General features: G+C 36.2%; 1 protein-coding gene across 11 annotated transcripts in view; it reads left to right on the top strand.

The window, feature by feature from the left end:
• The window catches only part of LOC134227009 (unconventional myosin-IXb-like), a 261,892-nt gene that overhangs the window by 157,858 nt on the left and 77,558 nt on the right, over positions 1 to 26,476 (top strand). For all 11 annotated transcript variants that reach the window (XM_062708183.1, XM_062708188.1, XM_062708187.1 and 8 more), the window contains 2 exons: positions 22,278 to 22,414; positions 22,487 to 22,722. In XM_062708183.1, the coding sequence (XP_062564167.1) occupies positions 22,278 to 22,414; positions 22,487 to 22,722 (373 nt within the window). The remainder of the gene's footprint in view (positions 1 to 22,277; positions 22,415 to 22,486; positions 22,723 to 26,476) is intronic.

The following is a 26,476-nucleotide window of genomic DNA, read 5'->3' as shown; positions in this document are numbered from 1 at the left end:
GTCAGAATCTGGGCCAAAGGACTATTGTTATTTTTTTATTATTTCTAGTTTTTGACTTCTACTGTAGTGTTGATTCTCGAGATTTTTCGGCAATGCAGTCTGATTAATTAGAACGTATTTTTAATTTTGGTCCAGCGTTTTGTCATTGGGTTAGATGTCTTCTTCCAGGAGAAAAAAATTGATCGCTTTTTGTTAAGTATGATAGGCGTACCGTAACAAAGAGCAAACCATTTTTTTCTCTGAAGAAGACATCGAACCCGATGTCGAAACGTTGGACGTGTTTCGAGTGAGCGCTTGTGCTGCTGCTCGGCGTTGCACTATCACAGTTATAATTTTGTGGGAGACGGGAAGATACAAATGACGTTGATGATAATATGAGAAACCCTTCAAGAAACCTCTTTTCTGCGTCCAAATTATATTTCTTACATCTTAAATAAAATTATCATCAGTAACAAACAGAGTAGGAGAGAGCTAAACAAATTTGTTTAGCTCTTCCTTACTCTGTTTGTTATTGATGATAATTTTTTTTAAGATGTAAGAAATATAATTTGGACGCAGAAAAGAGGTTTAAACCACATGCGAGTGTGGCCGTGGCATTGGGTGAAAGACCACTCATCAAGCCTCCGGAGCGATGCTTTGTATGTGAAAAACGAAACGAAAACCATTAATCAATATAATAAATAGTTTAATAGGGGCCCTCCTTAGCCGTGCGGTAAGACGCGCGGCTACAAAGCAACACCATGCTGAGGGTGGCTGGGTTCGATTCCCGGTGCCGGTCTAGGCAATTTTCGGATTGGAAATTGTCTCGACTTCCCTGGGCATAAAAGTATCATCGTGCTAGCCTCATGATATATGAATCCTAAAACTGGCTGGTAACCTGCCTTAGAAACCTCGCAGTTAATAACTGTGGAAGTGCTTAATGAACACCAATCTGCGAGGCGGCTCTGTCCCAGTGTGTGGATGTAATGCCAATAAGAAGAAGAAGAAGAGAATAAATTTCCAAAATCTTGTTCTTGAAGAACGTTTACTAAATTACTGCTATTTATTAAATATTTCTTTATTTCGCGGGACATTATCTTAAAATATGTGAAACGCGGGACATTTCGCGGGACTCTTTTCAGCGCGGGACAAATGGCGAAAAAGCGGGACTGTCCCGCGAAACGCGGGACGTCTGGTCACCTTACGTTAGTCAAGTAGTGCTACGAATAATTTGATCATATCTCACGCTCCGCAATGGTACCCCTATTGCTACGAAGACTAGTACTACAAAAATGATTCACTTCTGAAGCAAGAAAGGGTTTCTTCAGAATGTACAGGGAATGGGATGTACTAGTTGTTCATAACAGGTACAGCAAAACTTCACAAGGACGCCCTTATTCGTACTAACTACTCAGGGAATAGAAGGTCGAGAAGAGCCACCGTTGCTAACTAAAGCGTGAACCGGATACTTAGGACTCCCACAATATCCGCGGCAAGTTTTTCATTTTTAAATTTATAAAGTAATCGTGTCACCAGTTCGTCCACTGTCAAGATTGCTCCAGTTTTGGACAAGACACATCAGGAATTTATTATATGTATAATTCGAGGGACGACATCATTTAAATGGACTGCTAATCTGCCCATGATTTCATAGTTGACGTAACAAACATTGCACTTTCAAATATTTAGGGACAAACATCGCAAATTTAAAACATTTCAACCCGTAAGCACATAAATGAGGCTTGGAACAAGCAACGTATCGATTACCCGTAATGCTGGGTAGACACCTTTGCGTGGTGTGTTATGGGGTAAGATCTATCACGGTTACATTGCCTTCCTTCCTCTCCCTAGTTACGGTGAAGATGGGCGTGGCCAGGAGTAGTAATCCTCATGCTTTTGTTATTTTTGTTTAAGACTGGAATCAAGGACCACTCCCCTTCTTGATTTCTGATAGCATTCTAGATAAGGATCTCAAAAGTAAAACATGAGTATCACTAGTGTCCAATCTACGAATTACACCGTAACAATGCTAATGCTAATGCTAATGCTTGGAACAAGCAACGTATCGATAGTTTGTACACCAGGCCATCGTGCCAAACATTGTTGAATGCCTTCTCGATATCGAGTAAGGCCACGGCGGATTTAGAGACACCGTCTGAGGATGTGGGTAACCCGGGTCAGTTGGTGTATGGTTGATTGACACGAGGCACATGTCGAGTAAGATGTATTGATGTTTGGCAGATTCAAGTAGTCGACGATAAGTCGCCTTTTCAAACATATTGGATACCCCTGAGAGAAGGCTTATGGGATGATAATGTTTGGGAGAGTAAGGATCCTTCCCAGGCTTCCGGATGGGGATAACTTTGGCTGACTTCCAGGACTTGCGTATCTGTAAAGTGGTGAAATTAAGTTGAATAGTGCTAATTCGTCTTATGACAATTTACTCTGCAAGTTGCAGATAAACAGGTATACTCAAAAGAGCTTTTATGGAATTCTGAGGGAGTTGGGTGGAATTTATTAAAGAGTCCATAGAAAATTCATAGAAATTTTGTGAATTAGCTCATCGCCTCGAATAAGCGAAACCGGTAGATACATATTTGAAATTTCTGAAGCTGTTCTTCTTTCACTGCGATCACTGCGAACTTGTTTTAATGGCTTTTCATGGTAATGTTGCGAAGAAGTTTTTGTTGCTCTGTTATCGTTGTTCGTTATCTATTGAGAGCGATTTCTTTAAACCCTCTATCGAGGAGAGATTTCTTTACTATTAGACATTCCAAAAGAGTTTTACTTCAGACATTTATAAAGAAATTTATCGAGTACTCAACACCCAGACAAATTTGTGATGGATTTTTTGACTTTATCGCACAACAAAGTTGTACCGATTACCGAAAGCAGTAACATCACTCGAAAAACGTTGCATTCAACTGGGAATTCGGTCCCATTGATTTTTTTTCATTGGCCCGATTAAACAATGCATATTATTGGATAATAATAATAATAATAATTGTAAAAGGCAATGATGGATCATTGGTTGCAATACCAGAACTAGAAATACACTCAGGCGTTTACTTTTGCCCATTACTATTGATCTATATCGAAGAAATAAGAAAATTCAGAATCAGCAGATTAAACCTTAGAAACTGTTAACCAGGTTTTATGATCCGGATTTGTTAAAAATAAAATTAAAATTTCCTATAAATTAAGATAAAACTCATGGAAATGATAGCTATGAAAATTGCATACTATTTAAAATAGTTAGATAAATTAATATAATAGAGTTCAAATACTTAAACTGATATTCAAGAAAGTTGTATCTAATGCTTGCTTGAGCTTGATTGACTGCTCGTAGTTGCTACTCCATTATGACCAGATCAGCTGTTCTTGCACAGGGAACCAACAGATGTTTGCTTAGGACTAGCACACATCTTCAATGTACAAGTGCTGGTGATCTCATTTGTTAGGCCATACTGGCGCCTGCAAGTCAATGTAGGGAAGGGGGAGGAAATGATGATGCAATCACTCGCCCACTGCAAGTCGAATATACCTCTGCACTTGCCACGAGTTCATGCGGAATTTGTTGGAATTTCTGGGTTAGGTTGGAGAGGCAGAGATTCGTCTTGGTTAACGAGCTGCCAATGTAATAGATAGAAGAAGGTAACTGATGGAATTTCTAATTGGATGTAGGAAACGAGCTCTATAAGGTACTCCGGGGCAAGTGAAAATACGGGGTAAGTGGGTACTATAGGTTGCTGATCAATCGATAAACGTTTTAGTGGTAACAATCTTCTAGAAAGATGAAGCAGGACTATCAACGAATACAGCCCACACAAAAATATTTGGAATCAAAACCATTTGAGGCACCATGCTAATGCTATTGCTTGATCATGACTTTAGACTACCGGGAAAATCTATTACTTATATTTTAATTCAATGGATTTCAACCATAATTGATCATTGATGTGGAAGGTGAATAATTTGAGCAATCAAATAATTGTGTGACATCGAAAATGATTTATAAGTTTTAATTTAAGCCAAAATTTGCAATTTTCACTTACCCTTTAGTTTTAACATACATGGGGCAAGTGGGACATATTTGAACAACAATTTCGATAGAGCCCTTTTAATTGTTTTTAAATCGTTGTCTAGTGAAAAATAACTTCGACACTCATATATCATATGGATCTGAATCAGATGTAGTTTGCTTATTGTTGGTTTCGCTGTTAAATAGTATTGTACAGTTGATTAACAATAATACAAAATTCATTCTAAAAATTATCTCCCGCAATAGTTATAACAATGCGATATTTTTCCATTTACAGTGCAAATAATCTATTTGTTCAACGATGAGTCAACAAAATTTGTCTTGTGTTTTGTTATTTTCAAATTGCGCATCAAATTTACAGATTTTCAGATAAATAAAGTGCTCAACACATAAATTGGCAATTTCGTTCTATTACAAATTTATAGCAGTGCGCATAGCCTGAATAAAAACGTTTCTTTTGAAGTACTGATTTATGTAATAATCTGTGCTTTAAACACTTCACCATTCACTCGAATGGTAAATAAAGATTTGCTTATCCTTTCCACCTAAAACATTTGGTACAAAAGTAACCCAGTGAAAAGCAAAACAAGAGCCAATTAAACGTAATCGACTGTTGTCTGGTGTTCATATTTGCTAAAATTATAATCCTTTCCTTGTAGCAAAAACAAAAATCCGACAAGCAACAAACCTCCATCCATGATCTGAAAATACTACGACTCAGAAGTAACATGAACATTGTAGATTCCTTTAATTAGTTTAGTTCGACAGTATAAAACAGAATAGGTCCCACTTGCCCCGTTTGAAGGGGTAAGTGGGTCCTACAGGTGAATTTATTTCTTTCACTACCAATATTTTTTGTAATTGAATAAATGGCTTACAACACGTCTACACTTCAACAACGGAAGCATATAATGATGTATGCGTGGTTAATGTTCTGAAATATCGTGTTTTATAAGTATGCGTTAACAATTTTGCTGAACTAGCGTTTTTTTAGGTCCCACTTGCCCCGGGGTACCTTAGTTCATTTCCAATTCTAGCAGATTACTGTTAGAATACTCAAGTTGAAGGTATAGGAATAGTAATGGAAACGGTATGGAAGTCCATTTCCAGTTCTAGCGATTGCTAGAACATGAGAAATAAAGAGAATGATACAAAGTAGGAGAATGGAACGGACCTGGGATTGAACCCACGACCTCCTGCGTATGAGGCAGAAGCAGTAGCCATATGACTACCAAGCCCGCTTCAAGAAAGTTGTATCTAATAGATAAAAACGATAAATGATCCTATAAATATTTAATGAGTTATACATTTACTTTCAACGATATTTCTATTTGATTTGATTTCCAACAAGAACTATCGTTGCTAGGTAAAATAATTTGGTTTTTATTTATTCATTTTGCCAGATTACTCCACAATTTGCATAGAAATATACGTGTAAACAAATACCCACACTTTAATGCAGAAACAGGATTGTTTGAAAAACAACTAGCGCCACTAAATGGTGTTTATTCTCACATTCAAATAAACAATCAAATCCACCTTAGGCGTATACGGCATCTAAAAATATTCATAATCCAAAAGATACACCTCGTTTCAAAATGTCTTCTTTCGAATTCCAACAAGTCTTAACGCTAATTAAACGCAATAGACATCTCTGACACTCACCTTGTAACAATAATTATTGAATTGCCGACCGTTGTTGATGGGTCATAGGCAGCGGGGGTAGGCAACGTATGCTACGTGGATGGATATCCGTTTTCGCGAAAAACAAACGTGTACGTAAGAGCATCACGAGAATGGAAATCTATTTTTGGAACCTCCATCGTTCCTGCGGCGAATGCCAACATACCTGCAATTTTTCGATGTAAAGAGAGGTTGTTGTTTCAAATTGAAATAATTTCCGCTGGATGGGTTGTAAATGAAAAGTTTGCTGTCTGACTAATTTGTGCGTAGCGAAATGGAATATTGGAAACCAGTTATATAGTAATGATTTTTATTTATTTATCAAGCTGAAATCTTAGTCGATTGCCAATAATCTTCAAAAATTCTGAAAAGCATATGGCTATCACGAGTAATCCGTAGCTTGGTTTTGAATATGTAATTTTTCCATGATTACGTTTTAACAAGAAATTTCAAATCTCATTTATTATTGAATATGGATTTATACGATGAATATCCTTCTACGTCTTAAATATTATTTTAAATTAATGTGTTTGTGGGTCGTTCAATGTCGCCCGTCAACATGTATCCTCACCTCTTCAAAGGAATCTTTCACTAACATAAACAATAAATCTTCGAAATTCAGCTCTCCTTAGTGCCATTAAAAATTGTAAATCGCTACATTATAAACATTAGCCTGTAAATTTCCATCCGTCCATAATAAGAACATAAAGTTCCTAAATTTAAACCAACCGTTTATCTTAGAATAAATCACGACCCATCTGCTTAGGAAGGAATATAACACACACATACAGGCCATCCTTTTCCCATCTCCTCGTTCAACGCTCCAAAGTGATGATCGAAGATGGGGTAGCCCACTTTCATCCTACGCCCGTTCGCGTGTACCGGGATTTGCAACTAACGCCAGTTTGTAGTGTCTCAGCGAACGACGGTTTGCACACCTGATAGCGGTTAAATTTTCTCAACACGTCGTGCTGCGATAAATTGGTATACCCGCGAATATACGAATTTTCTCCGCCAGTCATCGACTCGGTTGGCATCCGAGTCAGTGGGATGCGGAGTGGAAATATGTTTGTTCTCCTAGGCAGGCCAAAACAAATGGTAGCTGGATGAATACTCTATCATAAAGAGGAAATGTTTGAGAGACTCATAGAATGCGATGAACGAAAAAGGAATTTACATGAAAATTGTTGTAGTTGAAAAAATGATTTAATTTGAGTTTATTTCGGTGTATGGGACCTGAATACACCCAAACATCACTGATGAAACTTTCCAAATATTACAAGATCAAATTTCAGTACCTTTTTTTTTCATTTTATTGACAAAATCCGATGTTTCTCATTATCATGCATTAAAACAAAACATTGGACATTCCTTCATTACCCGTTGGAATTTTGATTCACTGCCCATTATCTATTTTTATGGATCATTTTCGCTACGTTATGGAGGGTATGCATTTTACTCGAAGCAAATGGGTTGTTTGTTTTACTCCTGGGAATGGCCACAGCCACAGACGATCGCTACCACCAGCTGTCAGTCATACTGGATGTAGATCAAGAAGTACAGAAAAGTGATCGTCGAAAACGAAACGACTCGGAAAGGATGGGAAATGCGCGTGGTCTGTTTGGCATTCGGGATGTGAGTCATGCGAAACAAGCTGAAATGTGTTTCGTTGTTGTTGCTGTGATTTGGAATTATCTTAAGGCTCATGTGCATTCATTCGTGGAAAAATGTGATTGTTCTATTGCGTACTGATTAATTAAGATTCATTCTGTTCGAAATATAAAAATAAACCTGCACTATCGTTTTTATCGGGTTCAGGATGCAACGTGGAACTCTTGTAACATAATTTATTGAGCAAACATTGCAGATGTCGAAGTCTGAATGATACCAATTGGGCGAGGATTAACGCCAATTTCATTTTAATAAGACAATTTTGGTCTCAGAAAATTATGAAAATTCTGATCTCGCTTTTTCAATTTGATTTTTGTCTGATGTTAACGATATCGCTCTCGTGTTAGTATCCTGTTCCAAAACCATCATTTCCCAAACGCTACTGTCGCATAACTCTAAAGCCTAGTTGAAATTCAGGGTGCCCACTGAACTGGGAATTAACCGGGGATTAGATAGAACCGGGAAAAACCGGGAAATAACCGGGAATTAGATTGAAGCTAAATTTTTTGAAATTGAAAACTCCGTTCAATCAAAGATATTTTTCGGGTATTGGCCACTCCGATGTGAATATGTACATTATGCGGAAGATTTTGCCCTCAGTATTGAGGGTCATGAGTTTGAATCCAAGCGAAGGAAAGTGGTTACCTCCAATACACTTTTCAAATCAAACTCTTCCACATAATGTACATATTCACATCGGAGATTTTCAGAGCATTGTAAATAAATAAAAACTATTCTCAAGTGTCAGAGATTTCAGAAAATTCAGGAATGAATTTTTCAGTTCAAAGATTGAAGAAATCATAACCGATAACCCTTTCACTTCCAAGATCCTTTCACGTATCCCCGCTTTCATCTCGAAATACAAATACATTTGCTTAGTGTTTTCTAAATTGTTTCTATTCAAGAAAACACAGTGTCTATAGTACTGATTGATAATTTTAGAAAATTATACCTATCAGCATTACAGAATTTCCAAAATATCAAAAATCATTTTAAAGCTTAGATATTAAACTGGAATCTTAGAAGTATGTCAGAATTTATATTTTTTTGTGGTCTGTGAAACCATTCACAATACTCCATTTCTTATAAAATGCTTTGCCTAAATACATCACACATTTTGAAATCCGCTTTAAAATTCTCCGAGAATTTTGACAAAAAAAACTCTTGAGCTGTCTCGTTTTTGAATACCTAATGGTTCCGATTTTAAGCATGAACGTTTTGAATTCGTTTAGTTTTTTTTAAGTCAATCCTATCTCAAGTTGCTAAAGCATGTTATTTTTTTAAATTGATAAGGCGTTATTTTAAGCAAGTTTAACAACGGAATACGAATGCCATAAACTCACATCGAATAGAAGTGCTTTATGATATGAATACACCTCTTATGTTTAATTTTCTATTTTTTCCGGTAGTTTGTTATTATTTTTCTGAAGGACGCTTCAATGTTTTTTTTAAGAAAAATATTTTGCTTGAAAAATCTTTGATAATTTAATCACAATTTGGATCAAATTTATATAATTTGCTTGTTTGTTTTTCGAATAAAAAATTACAGTGAAAAATAATAAATAGCAATGCTGCTATCTCTTACCACAGTTTCGTCTTAATTAACTTGTTGCCAATGTGATAGAAAAGAAAGAATGAATGCAGAAATGAGCTTTGATTCACTTCTAACAGTGACTGCTAGAATGGTCAAGTTGAAGGTACATATAGGATAGAGATGGAAACGATCTGGAATTGAACCCATGGCCTCCTTCGTATAGAGCAGGAACGAGCGGTGGCCTTATGACTGCCAAGCCAGTTGATTCAAAAGTATAAGATTGGCGATGAAACCAAACAAGCACTACAACATGATGCACAAATTATGGCCAATTGAAGCTTGTTGAAGCATAATTTGGCAAAATAATTTAAATGACTACAGCGCCACTAGCGTTCTAGTACTTATGCTTCTACTGCCAAGCCTGTTACTGAAAAAAGTGTCACAGCGGAATTTGCTTAACAGGCACTTTATTAACACATTACCACATTGTTTTCTTTAATTTATTTAGGATGTATTGTAATACAATTCCATAGATTTTGATGGTGAATTTAAGTCACATGATCAGAAATACGATCGAAAAAATGTCGTGTAAAACAAGCATGGTTGTTCAGCACAGACTGATTTGTCAAATTAATGCAAAACCTCATTTCTCGATCATATCTTTTCTCGATACACTTCTACCGTGAAAGTTCAAAAATTTTAACCGGGAAAACCGGAAAAAAACCGGGAATTTCTAAATGAAAATTGAGTGGCTACCCTGGAAATTGAAGGTGATTTTCCATATTCTAAAATAATATTCAATCTCTCTTATTTTTTGTCGGACTAATTTTCGCACATTAAAAAAACGCGATTTTACTACACTGAACTAAACTGAAAGTGTATTTTGGACAATTGATATATTTAGGGTAAGACGCCCCCCCCCCCCGCCAAAACTCCCGCCTCTGATTTCTAGCAAACTAAAACAAACTAAGGCTAAAATCAGTTGATATCTTTAAATATTTCTTCTTCTTCAATGTCTCTACATTCCAACTGGAACTTATCCTTGCTTTCAACTTAGTATTCTAATTGCGTTTCCTCAGTTATTAATTGAAAGCTTTTCTGTGCCCGTCAATTGCATTAATTGAACATGTATCTTGTGTGGCAAGTACATTGGATACACTATACCCAGGGGAACCGGATTGTTTCCCACCCGAAAACATCCTAGGCCGTATCGAGAATCGAACTCGTCATCTCCGGATTGGCAATCCTACGCCTTTGCTCGCAAGGCTAACTGGAGTCCCCACACCTTTAAATATTTGTTAGACCGTATTAGTATGTAAATATGGAAGTATTTTCGTATTTCAAATGGAAATACAGTGTTGACCCGATTTTGTCACTCCCCGATTTTGTCTACCCCCGATTTTATCACGTTTTCGACCCGATTTTATCACGTCCCAATTTTGTAACCAAAAAAAATTGGAAATTTAATTCATTATTTTTATTTTTGTTAACAGTACAGCAATTAAAAATGATTTTCGTGAAATATATTTCAGTGGTATATTATGAATCATTTCTGAGTATCTGTCAAGGATTTTTTAAGCTTTTCCGACAAGAAATAACGGGAGCTGCTCGCGCATTTTGCCTTTCCAAGCCATAGTCCAATTCATATTTTTTAAATGAATTTGAAAAACGAAAATGATTTTTTTCTTCGATTTTGTCACATTACCTATTTTATCACCCCAGAAGTCATCAGGGGCTGATAAAATCGGGATATTATTGTAATAGCAAAATTCGAAAAGTTAAAGATATGAACAGGGAATCAATTTTTCTTGGATGCGCACGCGAAACAAGCGACAAAAGAGAACCAACGACAAAGCTTTGTTTTTGTCGGAGATAATAATGACAAAGATCCGAAATTTTTTGTCAGCAACAAAAAAGAAGACAATTTTGTTGCTAACTTTTCATCCCGTTATTTTGCATTATCTCTACAGCAAATTTTTTTTTTTGCTATCATAGTTTCTGCTTTTATGGAAATATTCGAGAATCTAACTATGATTACAAAATTAGCATCGTATTCTCGGAAATATCAGAGCATGTCAGGCAAATGATTCTTGTCATATTGTGTTTGGGTTCTGATAAAGGCTTGTCGCGAGTAGAGGCCTCGATAAGAGAAACGCGGATTGACATGAGCCGCCAATCGAGCCGTCAAAAAACAGCAGCCAATCGAGCAACGGAGCAAGAGACCTGTCAAGCAGCCAAAACATCGGCTCAAATACTGAAAACGGCTAAATTCGATTTAACACCATTTACGAATGAACCAATTTTGAATGCATTCTTAATTTGTTATCAATAATATATGCAAATCAATGATAGATTATACAATGCAATTGTTTTGTTTGTTGGATTCTATTGTCATTGTGATATGAACACATTAAATAGCAATATGTAAAATTTTACCTGGATAAATCATTTCTTCCTTTTCATGTGTTGTTCTTTGATGAAGAAGATTGGCTGCAGTGTTGGCAGAGCTACATTTTCTATCCGCGTTTCTCTTATTAAGGCCTCTAGTCACGAGGTGCGTTTGTCAGTAACAAACTCTGTTGACGACAAAAAGTATATTGTTATGCGTTGCTCAAATATTGATTTCCTGAATATGATGTAACTTTCCACCTTTGGTTGTTCGGAGATGAGCCAGCCGTGGGCTAAAAATCTCTTTAAAAAAACTTTTCTCAGTGAATAAAGATAATCCTTCTTCTTCTTCTTCTTTTATATAAAAATGAAATGGTCTGTGTTCGTATCCGCATAACTCGAAAACGGCTGGATGGATTTTTTTCATTTCTTCAGCAGAAACATCCGTTACAGTTTCCGACGGGTTTATATGATATTTCCTAACGCGAAAGTTACGAGTAAAGTTGAGCAAACCGTGAATAACTAAAATTGTGATTCCTATGCGAATTTTGCATGGGCAGTTCGGAACGCACATTCTCGCCTACTGTGCAGGACAACGTCTGCCGGGTCAACTAGTTATATATATAAAAATGAAATGGTCTGTGTTCGTATCCGCATAACTCAAAAACTGCTGAATGGATTTTCTTCATTTCTTCAGCAGATTGGTCGATATCGTTTTCTATGGGTTTATATGATATTTCCTAAGTCGAGTAAAGTAAATCATGAAAAACTAAATTAAAGATTCGCATGGAAATTTCGCGTGGGCAGTTAACCTTCTATGCAGCACAACGTCTGCCGGGTCGACTAGTATGATATAAAGATGCTGCCACACAAGCGCGGTGAGGACAGCAGAAGTTGCTTCCAAATGATATGAAAACTATATAAATGTAATTCAAACCTGTTTAAATGTAATTTTTTTTTCAAATGTTATTTCAGCATAAATTTAGAATATCAATTTTTTATGTGGGCGTTTGAAAAAGCATTTCGTTAAGATCCTTACCAGTACTGGTAGTTTTCGTAACTGTCATGTGAGAGCGAAAACAGTTGCATTTTCATTTAGCCGAAATGAGAGGACTATAAATTTTGAATTGCCAAAAAATATTTTAACACATCTCTTATTTTTCAATTTTATTCTTGTAAATATTTTTTCTACGCCATTAGAAGAGCCTTAAAACTTTTATTTGTAACGAACTTATGGGCAGTGAGTTTTGAGGAATTGATTTAATTTCCCCCGATCGCTCGTGTTTTTTTTATTTTGACGCAGAACGATCACGGATCATCGAGATATTTGTTTCTCCTTTTAAAGGGTGAGAAAATTAATTAGTAAATAAAACATTTAATGCGTTGGTTTGTGTTTTCTTGTACACGCAGAAAGATCCGCGATCATCAAAATATGTGGTTCTGTTTTGTGCAGATCAGTAAATTACTTTGACCCAACTTCGCAAAAAATTTTTCTATAGATTACGTTCTCATCTAATCAACTAGGTATCTCTTTCCCGTGGTGCTTACAAAGATGCAGAAGATTCCTCTATCTCTTGTAGCAATGAGTGTCGAACTAATTCTTCTCCGCTAATCCTAAAATGGCGAGGCATTGTTATAAGTCTTGAATTATTGTAAATCCAAATAATGTACTTACAGTGAGAATGGACGTCGAGATCAGAGTGTGCCTTGGTTAAGAACGGACCTGCTTGTCATGTTTTCTTGTGCTCGTATCTACGCGATTTTTCTTGAATTCGGCTGAAGATGGGAGAGTCCCGGAAACTGTGTTAGTTTGGAAGCCTTGAAAGTGAAATCCGATGCTGTCCATGTTCAAAATGGTAGAAGACGAACTCTAGTACTGTGCTGTTGGTTGGTGTTAGAATGAACGCAATGGGAATGTGGCGGAGTTCTTCAAGCGGCGATCTATGGTGTCATTATGGAATTGGGTGAGATCGTTTAATGTTGTATTTGTCATATCTCACTGCTGGTTATTTAATTTGGAAAATGTAATTATCCTTAGAAAGGAAAAAAGACTTTGCTTTTTGTTACTTTGACTGTTGGTCGGAAACATTGAATATTGACTTGTGGTGCATTACAGTATTTTTCCATTACCAGTTGATCGAGTATCAATCGAACAACCATTTTAATCATCGTAATGAATTCATAAGGGTGCCTTCAAGTATATATAAAAAAGAAGTTCGAAAAATGCATAAAGTAGACCTAAAAGCATGCATAAATACCTAAAGTATACATTACTCTAAGTACTAGCTATGACTTTATTTGGAGAGTGCCTTCCATCGTGCTGAGTTTCCCGAAACAATGCACCTAACTCATCAGTCCGCCAACCAATAGTAAAGTATTTAATATGTCACATTTACAATGATGTCGACATTGTTTTACAATATTATAATGTTATACAGATAATATAAAACATATATAGTTTAAAAAAAACACTACAACATCTGTCTCCATGAGTCGACGTCTTTGATGTTCTGTGACCATGTATAGGTCACAATCAAGGCATCAAATCGTGCGACATAAAAAATCTTTCGGAGTTACCATGCTAGCATTTTTTTTACAATTTCCTTAGCAAATTCTGATCCATAACGCAATATTCTTACGGATAGATACATATTTCAATTGTGGCTCATGAAAGTTCAACGATGTTTTGTGACCTTAGACTGGCCACACTCAAGAAAGTAAATCCTATTTCAGGTGTCATTCAAGAAAGCAGAAACATGTTTCAGGAATACTGTGATGGCACTTTTTAATAACTGTCTAAATGAATTATATTCCTTTCCGTTAAACTTTTATGAACACATGATACTTTCGCTTTTGGCTCTTGAAAGATCGACGGTCGCTAAACGAAAAATAGAAACCTTGCTTATTTCATCACTTCATCGTCATTCATGCATTTTAAATATGAATAAAAAAATTAATTCAAATATTCGTACGACTAGTATGTAATTTTAATTTAATCATCAATGAAATAATAATCTTACATTTATTCGATGAATAAAAAACTTTTGTTTTCCTAATGAGTTTAAATAAGTTAGTGCTGAAGAGTTTAACGTTAAGCGTTTGACATGTCACTTCAATAAACTTGTGTAATCCGGAATCATTTTTCTACTCACCAAAAAGAGTGATTTCTACTTCTATTTGTTAAGAAATTAAATTTATTTTATGTGAAAGTGAGTTGAAGAAAGTAATACCGATAATACCGGTCTTTTTATTGCTACATATTTTTACGATACAGGATAGCATCACTATGCTAAGACGCTCATTTAATTCTTGACTAATTAAAATACACTTTACAGCGCCTGAACACAATTTTTTTTATATGAACCGGTAGTGAAATCCATAAGCAATTCTACAAATCCATACATTAACGGATACACAAGAAGAAAATCAGATCAATTGTTCCCTATATAAAAACAATTCATAGCAACCTCGATGCTACTTTTATTATTAAGATTATTCAAACAATTTTCACTATTAAACCTATATATCAAATTGTTTAGTGAGAAACAGAGTAGAACATGAAATGATAAATATACGGTAGGCTAATAGTTCTGAACATAGAGTGTACTCTCGTCTTACTACTTTTCCGTGCTACAAAAAATCGAGTATACGTTTTCATACCATGATTTATATGTTGAGAATATTGCAGACAAGTTTTTCTTTTCAAGAGATGATATTTAAACAAATTGAAAAATCATTATAATATAAAGCTTTTTGTGCGCAGAACGATCCCACGATTACCAAAATGCTTTGTTCTACGTTGCACGAATGAGTTAATTAATTAACAAATACAGAACCATCACGCGATCTTCGAAATATTTTGTTTTGTTTTGTGTGGATGAATAAATTAATAACTAAATGAAATATTAGTGCGTGTCCGATCGTGTTTCATCTAATAAGCAGAACGATCACGCGATCATTAGTGATATATTTGGCTCTGCGTTGTGCGGGTAATTAAAATAATTAACAAACACAAAATTAATGCGTGTTCTATCGTGTTTCTATTAGTACGTAGAGCGATCGCGTGATCATCGAAATATTTTGTTCTGCTAAGTACGGTCAACAAGTCGATTAACTAGTGCGCGTTCGATTGTGTTTTTGTTTACACGCTACACACGGCAAACCGTTTACCAAAACGAACCCTGCCACACTCCCTACCCCATATATCCAACATCCCAGTGATTTCTCGTGGAAGTGCAGATGACTCGTCGGCTTCCATCAAAGCGAGTATCACGTCATCATTTTCCTACCTATTCCTCAATTGACCTGCATTCGGACACGGCCGGCGCTGGTATTGCTTGATTTTGGGTCACCAGTTTTTACACATTGAGGAAGATGTTAGTCCCAAACATCATCTGTTGGTTCTCTGTGTAATTTCAGCTGGCCTGGCAATAACGGAGTAGCAACCGTGGGCGGTCAATCATGCTCATGCTCATGCTCATAATGTACTTACAGTGAGAATGGTTTTCTAATTCTAGTAAGGCAATAATTGATAACTGTGCATGTTTGTATTTCGACCAACAACGGCCAACTACGAAGTGTACAGTTAATCAAGCTAATCTAAAAAAGTTTCAAGTTAAATGAAAATATATTTATATTGAACACAGTGTTGGTGTAATCATGCTCAAACCTCAATCATCGAAGCCTCATGCGGCTTATGATTCTACAGCATCGCGTTTGAGTTTTTCACTCAAAATCGCATCGTTTCGTTCATTCGTCAAAAAGCGTTAAAACCCAATCGAAGTGTATTTTATGCTTACGTGTGGATTTATTATCTATTGTTTTTTTTTTAATTTAACGAAAAGAACTCGTAAAAATCATGCAATGATGCAAGTCGTGAGTCGAATCAAGAATGATTTTCCGGGCTATGAGTCGGGTGAGGTTTGACTCGCGCTTGATTTGAATCATGGATGAGATTTGAGAATTTGGAGTTTTTAGCAACACTATTTGAACAACAATTTTGAAGCGAGTTCTACAGAACTATGATAATTATGTTTAGTATGGGATTCAAACATATTCGTAAAAAATACACTTCTCGGGAATTTATTCAAAAGGACGAAAAATTCTGTGCGTTGAAATTAAATAAATATTTTTTTAACAACAACCATCACCACAGACAGATAGGGGGACGCCTCGGCTACCAGTTCGTAGTGTTGGTTTGCGTATCAGATTGGTCAAATCGACGTATGAATCTTTGTTTACAAAACCACATGCGTCCTTTTGGATAAGTACCCGAGACTTGTTTGTGGAAATGGCACTTTTTATGATAGAAAATTATTTATTTAATTTCTACGCACAGAATTATTTCGAACTTCTGTACAGATCCCAAAAGTTTTGTACGACAATCAAAATTCTAATTTACTAAAGAAAAAATGATAACATTCAACCATAATATTTCCTTTGCAAACCTCCACAGTTCACAGAATTATATTGCATCAGAATTAACATCAGCACAGATTATTACCCGAGAACCAACAATCATCTCAAATCTTAAAGAATTTATTCAGAATTCCAAAATGCCTAAAGCAAGAAGAGATCTCTTACATAATTAATGTACCGCCTGTGAATTCCATTGCAGTATCAAGCACAAATGTTCAATTGATACGGATACGGAAAAGCTTATATAAGTAAGTCACTGAACTGTGACATAGAACCCCTTTGAATAATCCCTGTTGGCCAATAAGAACACCGTCTGACCAAGTTTCAGAGCGAATTTGAAGTCACGAAGAAGCTTAGAGCAACTTTCGGATCAACAAGCACTAAGCGTTCCTTTTCTCTAGATCCGTCGTTTGATTCTCGCCATGAACAAAACATCATTCGACGGATACATAAAGCTTGAAATTAGGCATTTTTTTTCTTTTTGTGGCGATATACCTAACCAAACCCATTCAACAGTTTCCAAATTGTTGATAATAGTGGCTTTTTGCGAGAAAAAGTGTCTTTAGTGACTTGAGCTCGAAAAAAGAAACTTTCAGTGACTTAGTCGACCTAACGCAGAGCTCGACTAAGTCACTAAAGCACATTCAGTCCGAGTGCTGACTATTTGATTTTATTTTAATTATTCAAAACATACAATGACTATTATTCAGTTTTCTTCTTCATAGATTCACTCATTTGATTACAACTGAGTATGGTAACTGTGCGCGAAAAAAAAACATAATTAATCTAGGTTAATTAATATAGAAAATTGCGCTTGAAAATGCTTCCCATGTATGCTTCTATGACTATATTTATTTATATCATCAAAAATGTGTTCAGTTGTACGGTTATTTTAGAGTTTGTGAAATTTAAATAAATACCTACTGACCCATATTCACACCGAAAAAGACAAAGAAAACCGATGGGCTTCATAAATAATAATCTTCATGAAAAAGTATTTAGAAATTCAATTGCTTTTCTGGAACACTGCAGGATTTTATCATATCTCAAGAGCATCCAGTCCTTAGCAGTGTTGGTAGAATCATGCTCAAATCTCACTCACCGAAGCCTCATGCACGTGCTGACTCGCTTGCGATTCTGCATAGAGAGCATCGCGCATGAGTTTTACACGCAGAATCCCGTCGTTTCGCTCGTTCGCCGAAAAATGATTTTGCTCCAGAAAGTGTCAATACCCAATCGAAACGTATTTTATGTTTACGTATGGATTTGTTATCCATTGTTTTAGGCAAAGAAAGTTATTTTGATGAATTTAACGAAGAAGAACACGCAAAAATCACGCAATGATGCAAATCGTGAGTCGAATCATGGACTGATTCAAAAAATCAAAATGAATCAAAAATTGATTTTTTTAAACCTAAGATTTTCTTGCATAAACACTGATTTCGCATGAAATTTCCAGATTTTATGCTGGTTTCCAATGTAATTTCTATTTCTTCAGCATTATTTTGAACATTTAGATGCATTATTGAATTTAACGATCTATTATCCTAATTGGTCATCGGAATTATCATAAAAACAGGGTTCCGATGAATTTCCAAGTGGAAATGACGAAAGAATTGGCGGTTGTATTTTTGAAGCATTTCCAGTAGAATTCTCTGTGGAAACTCTTTAAAATTTCTGAATCATTTCTTGTGCAACTCTTATGGAATTTGGTAAACATTTCCAGAAAACTTCTAAATAAGATTTCAAGCAACGTTCAGCTGAAACTACAAAAAATCAAAATGAATTTTCGAGATGAATCAAGTAAATCGGGACTTTCGGAAGAATTTGTGGTGGAAATAAAAAAAAACAGTGAAATTCTAAAGATTTATTCTTTGAAATTCCAAATAATTTCCTGAGGATAGTCCAAAGATTCTACCGTAGAAATTCTGAATAATGCCCAAAAAAAAAACTTTCCTGGAAAAATTCGAAGAATTTGTGATAGAATTGCCAAAAGAACGGGAAATGGAAATGCTACTAGAGAACGAGTATACCTCTGCATCTCCGCGAATGTCTTGGGATAGGATATTGAGTTAGTTAAGAAGGATATTCTATCTGTAATCACTTAGGTAAGCGATGTGATCTATGGGATAGGATGTAAATACGCGCATTGAAAATACTATCCACACGTCGATAGGTCGAAATCAAACCGGCATGTTAAACCTAAAATACGACCATACGCCATCTAATTAATTATTTTCACGGCCGCACAAAGCAGAACACATTATTTCGGATGATCGCGCGATCGTTCTGCATACTTCTTGAAAACTTAAACACGCACTTTTTATTTGTTCACCGATCGCACATAGCGCAACCCCCAACACAAGCGCGTCTAATCATACACTTTCGTGCGAATGTTCTGCGTCCAACACATTGATTGTTTCACTTTCTTAATAATTTACTCACCAGCACAGCAGAACTGGTCATTTAAAAACCGCTTGATCTTTCCCTCGGAATTATTTTTTGAAGTTTACACTGTAGATTGTTTTTTTTATTAAGTTCGGGGTAATTTCCCAGCAAAAACTATGCACGAAAATTGTTTAAAAATCGGAATTCTAGCACTTCATCAGAAATAATTTCAAAGTTCTTACAGGAGATTTCTTTACGAGATTTTTCCTGAATATCCACAAGACATTCTTTTGATTCTTTTTTATTATTTTTATAAAAAAAAAACATAAAGTTTTACGAAATTGAAGCAACAGTGCGCTGATGTAGACGTGTCGGCGCAGTGGCGAAGCGCGACGGAAATTTATGTTTTATATCGTAAGTTACATTCCAAAATTCTTTGTGCAAATTATGAATAGGGTCATAATAGAGTGCATCTCAACCTATTTTTTTGTTTATTATTATTTTTTTTTTGATGGAAATAGAATTCAATGATGCGCTTTGCGTTCATTAATTTATTAATTTTTTACAGCGATTTTACATTTTTTTACAGCGATTTTACATTTTTTTTAATTGATTTTTTGCGTAAAAAATATTAAGAAAACCACGTGGTTCGGGAGCTGAGGGTCCATCATGTGGCTCATCGTGGTCATTTTACAAACCAAATATACCCCCCCCCCTCACCCTATATAACCACGTGGTTTCTGGTCGGCCCCTTATGAGTATTGCCTTAGGGTGGGCAAAAACGGGTAGTGCTCAAAAGTTCCATCTCCTCGAAAAAAGCCCCTATGCAAAATTTCAGCTCAATCGTTAAATGTTTGACCATAGCGGTCAAAGTTTGAGTGTTTTGAAACACGAAAAATTTCCCAACGAGGGGGGGGGGTACCGGAAAATTTCGAAATCGATCTTTTTTTTATGCCAAATGTCTTAGAAATGAATGAAAAGTTGAGATCTGGTGTCATCTCGAAACAAAGATGTGTGGCTCTTAGAACAGATTGTATTCAAAGCATAAGTTCTTGATCATCCAAGAAATCCCTGAAGTAAGGTCTTTAAATATATACGCGTAACCAAAAAACTATCCGCCTATTTCAAATATGGTACATACTCTTTGTGGTTCACAGAATAGATTGTGTTCAGCAGAGCATAAGTTCTTTGTTTTTGATATGATTATTATTGTCCCAAGGTGGTCTAGAAATTTGAATATATCGACATATGGAGAGAGAATTCTGAACAAAATATGACCAAAACACATCGAGATATCGAGATAGGGAGGTTATCGAGATGTAGAAAATAAAAATGTATGTAGAAAGAAGGGACCGAGCGAACCATCGAGATAGGGAGAGATATCGAGATATAGAACATCGAGATGAAGAGAGTCGACTGTAGTTTGAAGAAAATATAATGATCAAAGAATAATTTGGTTCAGAGGCCGTAGTAGTAGATTATTCAATTTTGAGAACAGAGGTTGAAAATGAACATTCCATTGCCGAGGAGCACTATAAGACTGATACAAATATTTAAAAAATATTTGTATTTTACTTTATCTGTTTAAAAGGAAATCTAAAACTTATTTTGTCTCTAATGTGTTGTGACAAGTCAACTAATTGATCGGTAAAGGCCGTGCCAGAATGATGAGCACAGCTGCGCGTTTTGAACAGTTAATTAACCCTTGTAGTTCCTGTCGAAACGAGCTGTTGCGCTCACCATTCTAGCTGGGCCACAACCCACTAACTTTTCGCATTTTTGTGATTTTCTTACTGTCCCAATGAAAATGATGGTCTTTTTCGATGAATCTTAACGCCAAGGTGAACGTCTAAGAAATCCGGCGAATCGTGCAATCCGTTCGTGAGATAAATCGTTACACAGATAACTTCAACACATTTTGATATCCATAGATTTATAATTTTCCATGCACCTCTCTTCGACCTACCACAAGTAAAGGATTTTTTTGGAAATAAAATGTGGTCTAAATCAGTGCTGTTGATGTAAAATTGAAATAGATTTTTTTTTCGAAACATGAATCCGTATTTGTTATTCTTTTGAACTATCACCCTCATTGTTACGACGCTGTACATATTATGCGTCTTCTTTTGAGCGCTAAATTACGTTGGATATTCGCTAGATTACTTGTCATAACAATCGTAACCCTTAATCAGTAAATCCACAATCGAGAGTGAGATAAGTTCTCACATTACTATAACAATCGGTCGCAATCTGTTCATTGAACATGTCTTCATATTGCATCTATATTTATCCAATTTCCACTTATACAAAATCTAAGAAAAGTTTAAAACTCCTTTTGCATTTAACGACCGCAACATCCCAGGTAATAAAACTTCGAACAACAGCGTCGCTCCGCTTGGTGCCGTTGATACTCGTATTTTCCCAACTGTCGCAAACTAAAATAAACATACCGATCGTCGTATCAACCGTCATTCCACGCCCGCACACGTGTTTCGCTCGAGCTTTATGGACAGATACTTTACCTGTTGTTTCATTCATTCGTGTGGCCCGGCCGTCCTCGTCGTCGTCATTGCCAGCAACATCAAAATCCACTCCCACCACTCGATGAAATTAGTTTTAGTACACCTCCCAACCCTTTCCATCTTCGGTTCGTCTTTTATACTATCTTGGTGCACTAGAATAGACATTGCTCAGCAATGCTAAATTTAGATATCAGTGGCTCCCAATCTGGTATCGAACTCTTTCCGAATGCAGTCGGGATTCTGCAAAACCGCACCAACCGCTTTTTGAATGATTTGTGATATTTTGTTCATAAAAAGAAAATGAAATTTAATTCATATCAATTCATGCGTACATTTCCTGTAGCCTCAGTTTTAGAAATCTCAATTTTACACGTAATAAATTAATCTAGCGAGAATCACTGATTCGCATCATTGGGTTTTATCTTCCAATTGGAAAGCACTGCTCTTGGCTCGTAAGAAAGTTTCGGAGTTCTATCTTTATCTAATCGTTCTACTCTGCAAAAAAGCGATAGACAGCAAATACAGCGGGGTCCACATGACAAGATTAGATGTATTAAGCCACCGTGAACTACTTATAAGTCTAATTTAATGTCACATTTATTTTGCTTATAACATTATTCTCCTCTTTTCTTCCTCTCTCTAATTCTTGCAGATTTTATTTACGTGAAAGACAAAGCGATGTTCCTTGGCTAGATAATTATGGACTGGATCCACAGATACTAAGAGACTTTATACCATTTCTACTTCAGAAAGAAAATAGAGAATATCCTGATTTGTGCCAATTGCCAGGTGAGACCGGTGAAAATCAACACTTGTCGGACGGTAACTAATGATCGTTTTCCCCCCCTTCCCTATCAACAGACCTTAACGAGGCGACGCTGCTGGAGAACCTGCGGCAGCGCTTCGAGGCTGGCCACATATACACCTACGTCGGAAGCATTCTGATTGCGGTCAACCCGTTCAAGTTCCATCCCATCTACAACCCGAAGTATGTGCGGCTGTACCAGAACCAGCGGATCGGACCCATCCTGCCGCCGCACATTTTTGCCATCGCCGACAACGCCTATTACAACATGCTGAAGGAAAAGCGGAATCAGGTGGGTTGTGATGGGAATACTATTTCTATTCTGTGCTTCCGTGGAAGTGGGTCAGTGGGTGATTTCCAATCTAGGCGTATTTTCGTTTGATTGGCAGAGTGTAGCGTTGACCAAATATCTGCTGGGGTTAATGATAATGCTGAAAACGGAATGCCAATGAGTAATGCCCATTGGGCATAAAGTGATGCTCAACGTGCATAAATTAGTTGGAGTAGATGGAAATATGTGGATTATCTATGCATATAACATTATTCCATGCATAAGCTTCATGCACATTGGTTGAAATCAAACTTGGCCTAATTTAAATAGTAAAGTTGATTAATTTTTTTTGTAGATTTGTTTGTATATCAAACGTATTTAAATAAAAATAAATCCTTAATTTTGTGGTTATAGGAATAAGACATGGTTTTGACGTTTTATATAATTTCCTTATATAGCCATCTTATGTTTTCCAGAGATTTTGCATAAGACGCTAAATTGTTTTGAGGCATACAAAGCTTCAGTATATATTCTGCCGTAATCTGAAAAAGTGACGTATGCGCCAAATTACAACATGCATGTTTTCTATTTTTCTGTTAAAGAGTTCGATGAGTACTACTCATTAACACCATTTTTGGAAAATGTCGTATACATCACCTTACCAGATTACGGCAGTACTGGGGTCGCTTTTTGTGCGGTTTTCTATGCGGCTTTTTACGCGGATTTCGGATTTTTTAAATTTTTTACGCGAACTTTTTTAACTCGGTTTTTCAAAACACGTAAAAATAGTCTAAAATGGATTTTCGGCCAATTTAAAAAAAAAAGTCGTTTTTACGCGGATATCGGATTTAACGCGGTTTTCAGTCTATTAGTCTTTTTCAGAAAATGAAAACAATTAGAGTATTTACTGAAAGAATAATGGTTTAAAAAATCATTTGTATATCTCGAGGCAACATGGGTGTCTATCAATCGAAAATCGATTTTTGATGTCATTTTGGAATCCAAGATGGCGGACAAAAATTAATGTGAATCCCGTTGGAATCTGATTTCAAAATTACATAGCGCTTTCAGGGGCACATATTTCCAAAAGCGAACGTCAGGGAAAAGCGAAATAACCCGAAATAACCAAAATAACAAAGTCTGACATGCTGGGAGTCGCCTTTTTTGGCACGATCAGGAGAGGTCATCGTTCCGAAACCATGACCATTAAAGTGTCAATGGCATGTATGGGAAAAACTAGCCATCGAATTTCAACAACGGGTAGTTCTCAAAAGTTTCATCTCCTAAAAAAAGTCTGCTTGCAAAATTTCAGCTCAATCGGACTTCATTAAGGGTTTGACCAAAGCGGTCAAAGTTAGAATTTTCCGAAACACTAAACATTTTCAAGGGGGGGAGGCAGAAAAATTTGAAATCGAATTTTTATTTTTGATGCCAAATGTCTTAGAGCATGAAACGTCGAATTTGGTGTTATCTCGAATAAAACAAATTTTGAAAAAAAAAAAAATATGGCTTGAAACTTCGAAATTTTTTGGGACTTTTTTTTAGAAATCAAAGATTTTTTATGCGAAATGTCTTAGAAATGCATAGAACGTCGAGATCTGGTGTCATCTCAAAAAAGAAATTTTTTTTGAAGATAATTGACTTTTTGGGACATAAATTTTTGTGTGCCAAGTATCTTTCAAAAAAAATGTTATCAAAACAAACAACAACTCGACGTTCTATGCATTTCTAAGACATTCGGCATAAAAAATCGACCTTGGATTTTTTTTAAGTCTCCAAAAATTTCCGAGTCCCAAAAAGACAATTTTTTTATCCGAGGTCACACCAGATCTCGACGCTTTGATTTTGAAATTTTCTTGAGGGGGCCTTGGAAAATTTTCGTGTTTCCAGAAGATAAAACTTTGACCGATTTGATCAAACACTTAACAAAGTCCGATTGAGCTGAAATTATGCATAGGGACTTTTTTCGAGGAGATGAACCTTTTGAGCACTACTCGTTCTTGAAATACGAAAAGTTGATATTCATTGGCACCCTACCCGAGCAAAGTTCTTTAACAAAATGATAGCAAATTGATATTAAGCTCTGCTGTTAAGATAACATTGAAAACAAAATTTGATGTCAATTGTTATTTAATACAAATTGATATCTAAACATGATTTCGATATACATTCCTCAGTTATCATAATGATAGCAGTTTTACATCAAATTATGCTGTTGATTATTTAAAGTGTGTTATTTTCGATGATTAAGAGCAATTGCAGACAAAATATGCTGTTGTTATGAATGCCCATAAGAGTAATCTAATCAAACACTCATTTTGATATCGAATAAAGAATCTTTTGATATCAAATTTAGTAATCATGTTGCTTTCATTGACAGCAAAATTAGTATTCAGTATGATTCCACAATGTAAAAATATGCTCTCATTTCTGCTGTGTTAACCGTTAATCCATACAAAACGAGATCAACTGGAGTAATCAAATAATTGACATCATGACAGCAGATTTTGATTTCAATTTGATTTCAAACTTTGCTCGGGTAATGACATTCCTTGAAACGACGATCAATGCCCTAAAAACGATATATGATCGTTTGCGGAAAACAGAACCTAATTCTGGTGGAAGACCACTGAAACCCATTATTTCGTATACTCAGTTTCGATGCTGGGTCATTAGGCCGAATGAAGACGAAAGTAGAGGTGTGCGCCGGTCCGATTTTCGGTGACGGCGGCGTTGGTCGGCTTCGGCGACGTTTTCGGCGTCACGCCGAAAGCCATTTTAGCCGGCGGCGGCGGCGTGAATCGACGTGGCGATTCTTTATTACGTTTCTTAAAGATTTTTTTGCTATTCTTTCGGGATATTTTCAAGACATAAATGAAAGAATCTTTCGAATTTCGTTCGAGTAGACGTTCGATAACTGCAAGTCATTGAATTGCAATGCTTTTCAACTACAATTCGATAGTTGCAACAGTTTTGCAGTTATCGGACCGCTGAACTGACATCGTTCAAAGTCGATGAGTCATGTCACGGCTCAACGGTGTCAAAGTCTCCATTGCGCTGCTCAATCAGGTGCACTTCTATTGCATCTGACATTGACTGACAGAATGCGTTGTAATTAACGAACGGCATTCGCTAACTGAAATGTAACTTGTTGCAGTTATCTAACGACTAGAGTATTGTCCATAAGAAATTCTTGGGAAATTCCATTGGTTGGAAGCAAAATAAGGACGAATCGTTTGGATTCGTCCTTATTTGGAAACAGATCGTTTGGCCGAAATAGTCATTTGGCGTTATAGGTCATCAGCCCGAAATGTCGTTTCACCGAAATGGCCGTTTGTCAGAATGGGCCATTTGGCCGTTTGGTAAGAATGGTCATTATGTAGAAAGACCCATTTGGTCCGAAAATGTCCTTCCTGCAAAACAACCCTTTCGGCCAAACGGTATTTTCTGCCAAATGATCTATTCGGCTAAACGACTTCTTAGCAAAATAATCTATTCAGTCGAACGACCCTTTTAGCAGAAAATGCCATTTGGCCGAAATGGTTGTTTTGCAGAAAGGATATTTTCGAGCCAAATGGCATTTTCGGTCAAACGTCTTTTTAGGCCGAACGGCCAAACTACATTTTCGGTTAAACCATTTTTGACCATATAACAGTTTCAGATAAACGTCCAGTTCGGCTCGGCTAAATGGAATTTGGCTAGATGATGTTTGGATTAAAGGCCAGTATTGACTTAAAAAATAGAAAGATTACGGAATTTTGTTCAATTGTCATTT

This window comes from Armigeres subalbatus, chromosome 3 (genome assembly GCF_024139115.2).
Source record: "Armigeres subalbatus isolate Guangzhou_Male chromosome 3, GZ_Asu_2, whole genome shotgun sequence".
Lineage (NCBI taxonomy): Eukaryota > Metazoa > Arthropoda > Insecta > Diptera > Culicidae > Armigeres > Armigeres subalbatus.
Note: the sequence above shows the minus strand (reverse complement) of the source record. Positions and strands in the feature narration are given on the sequence as shown.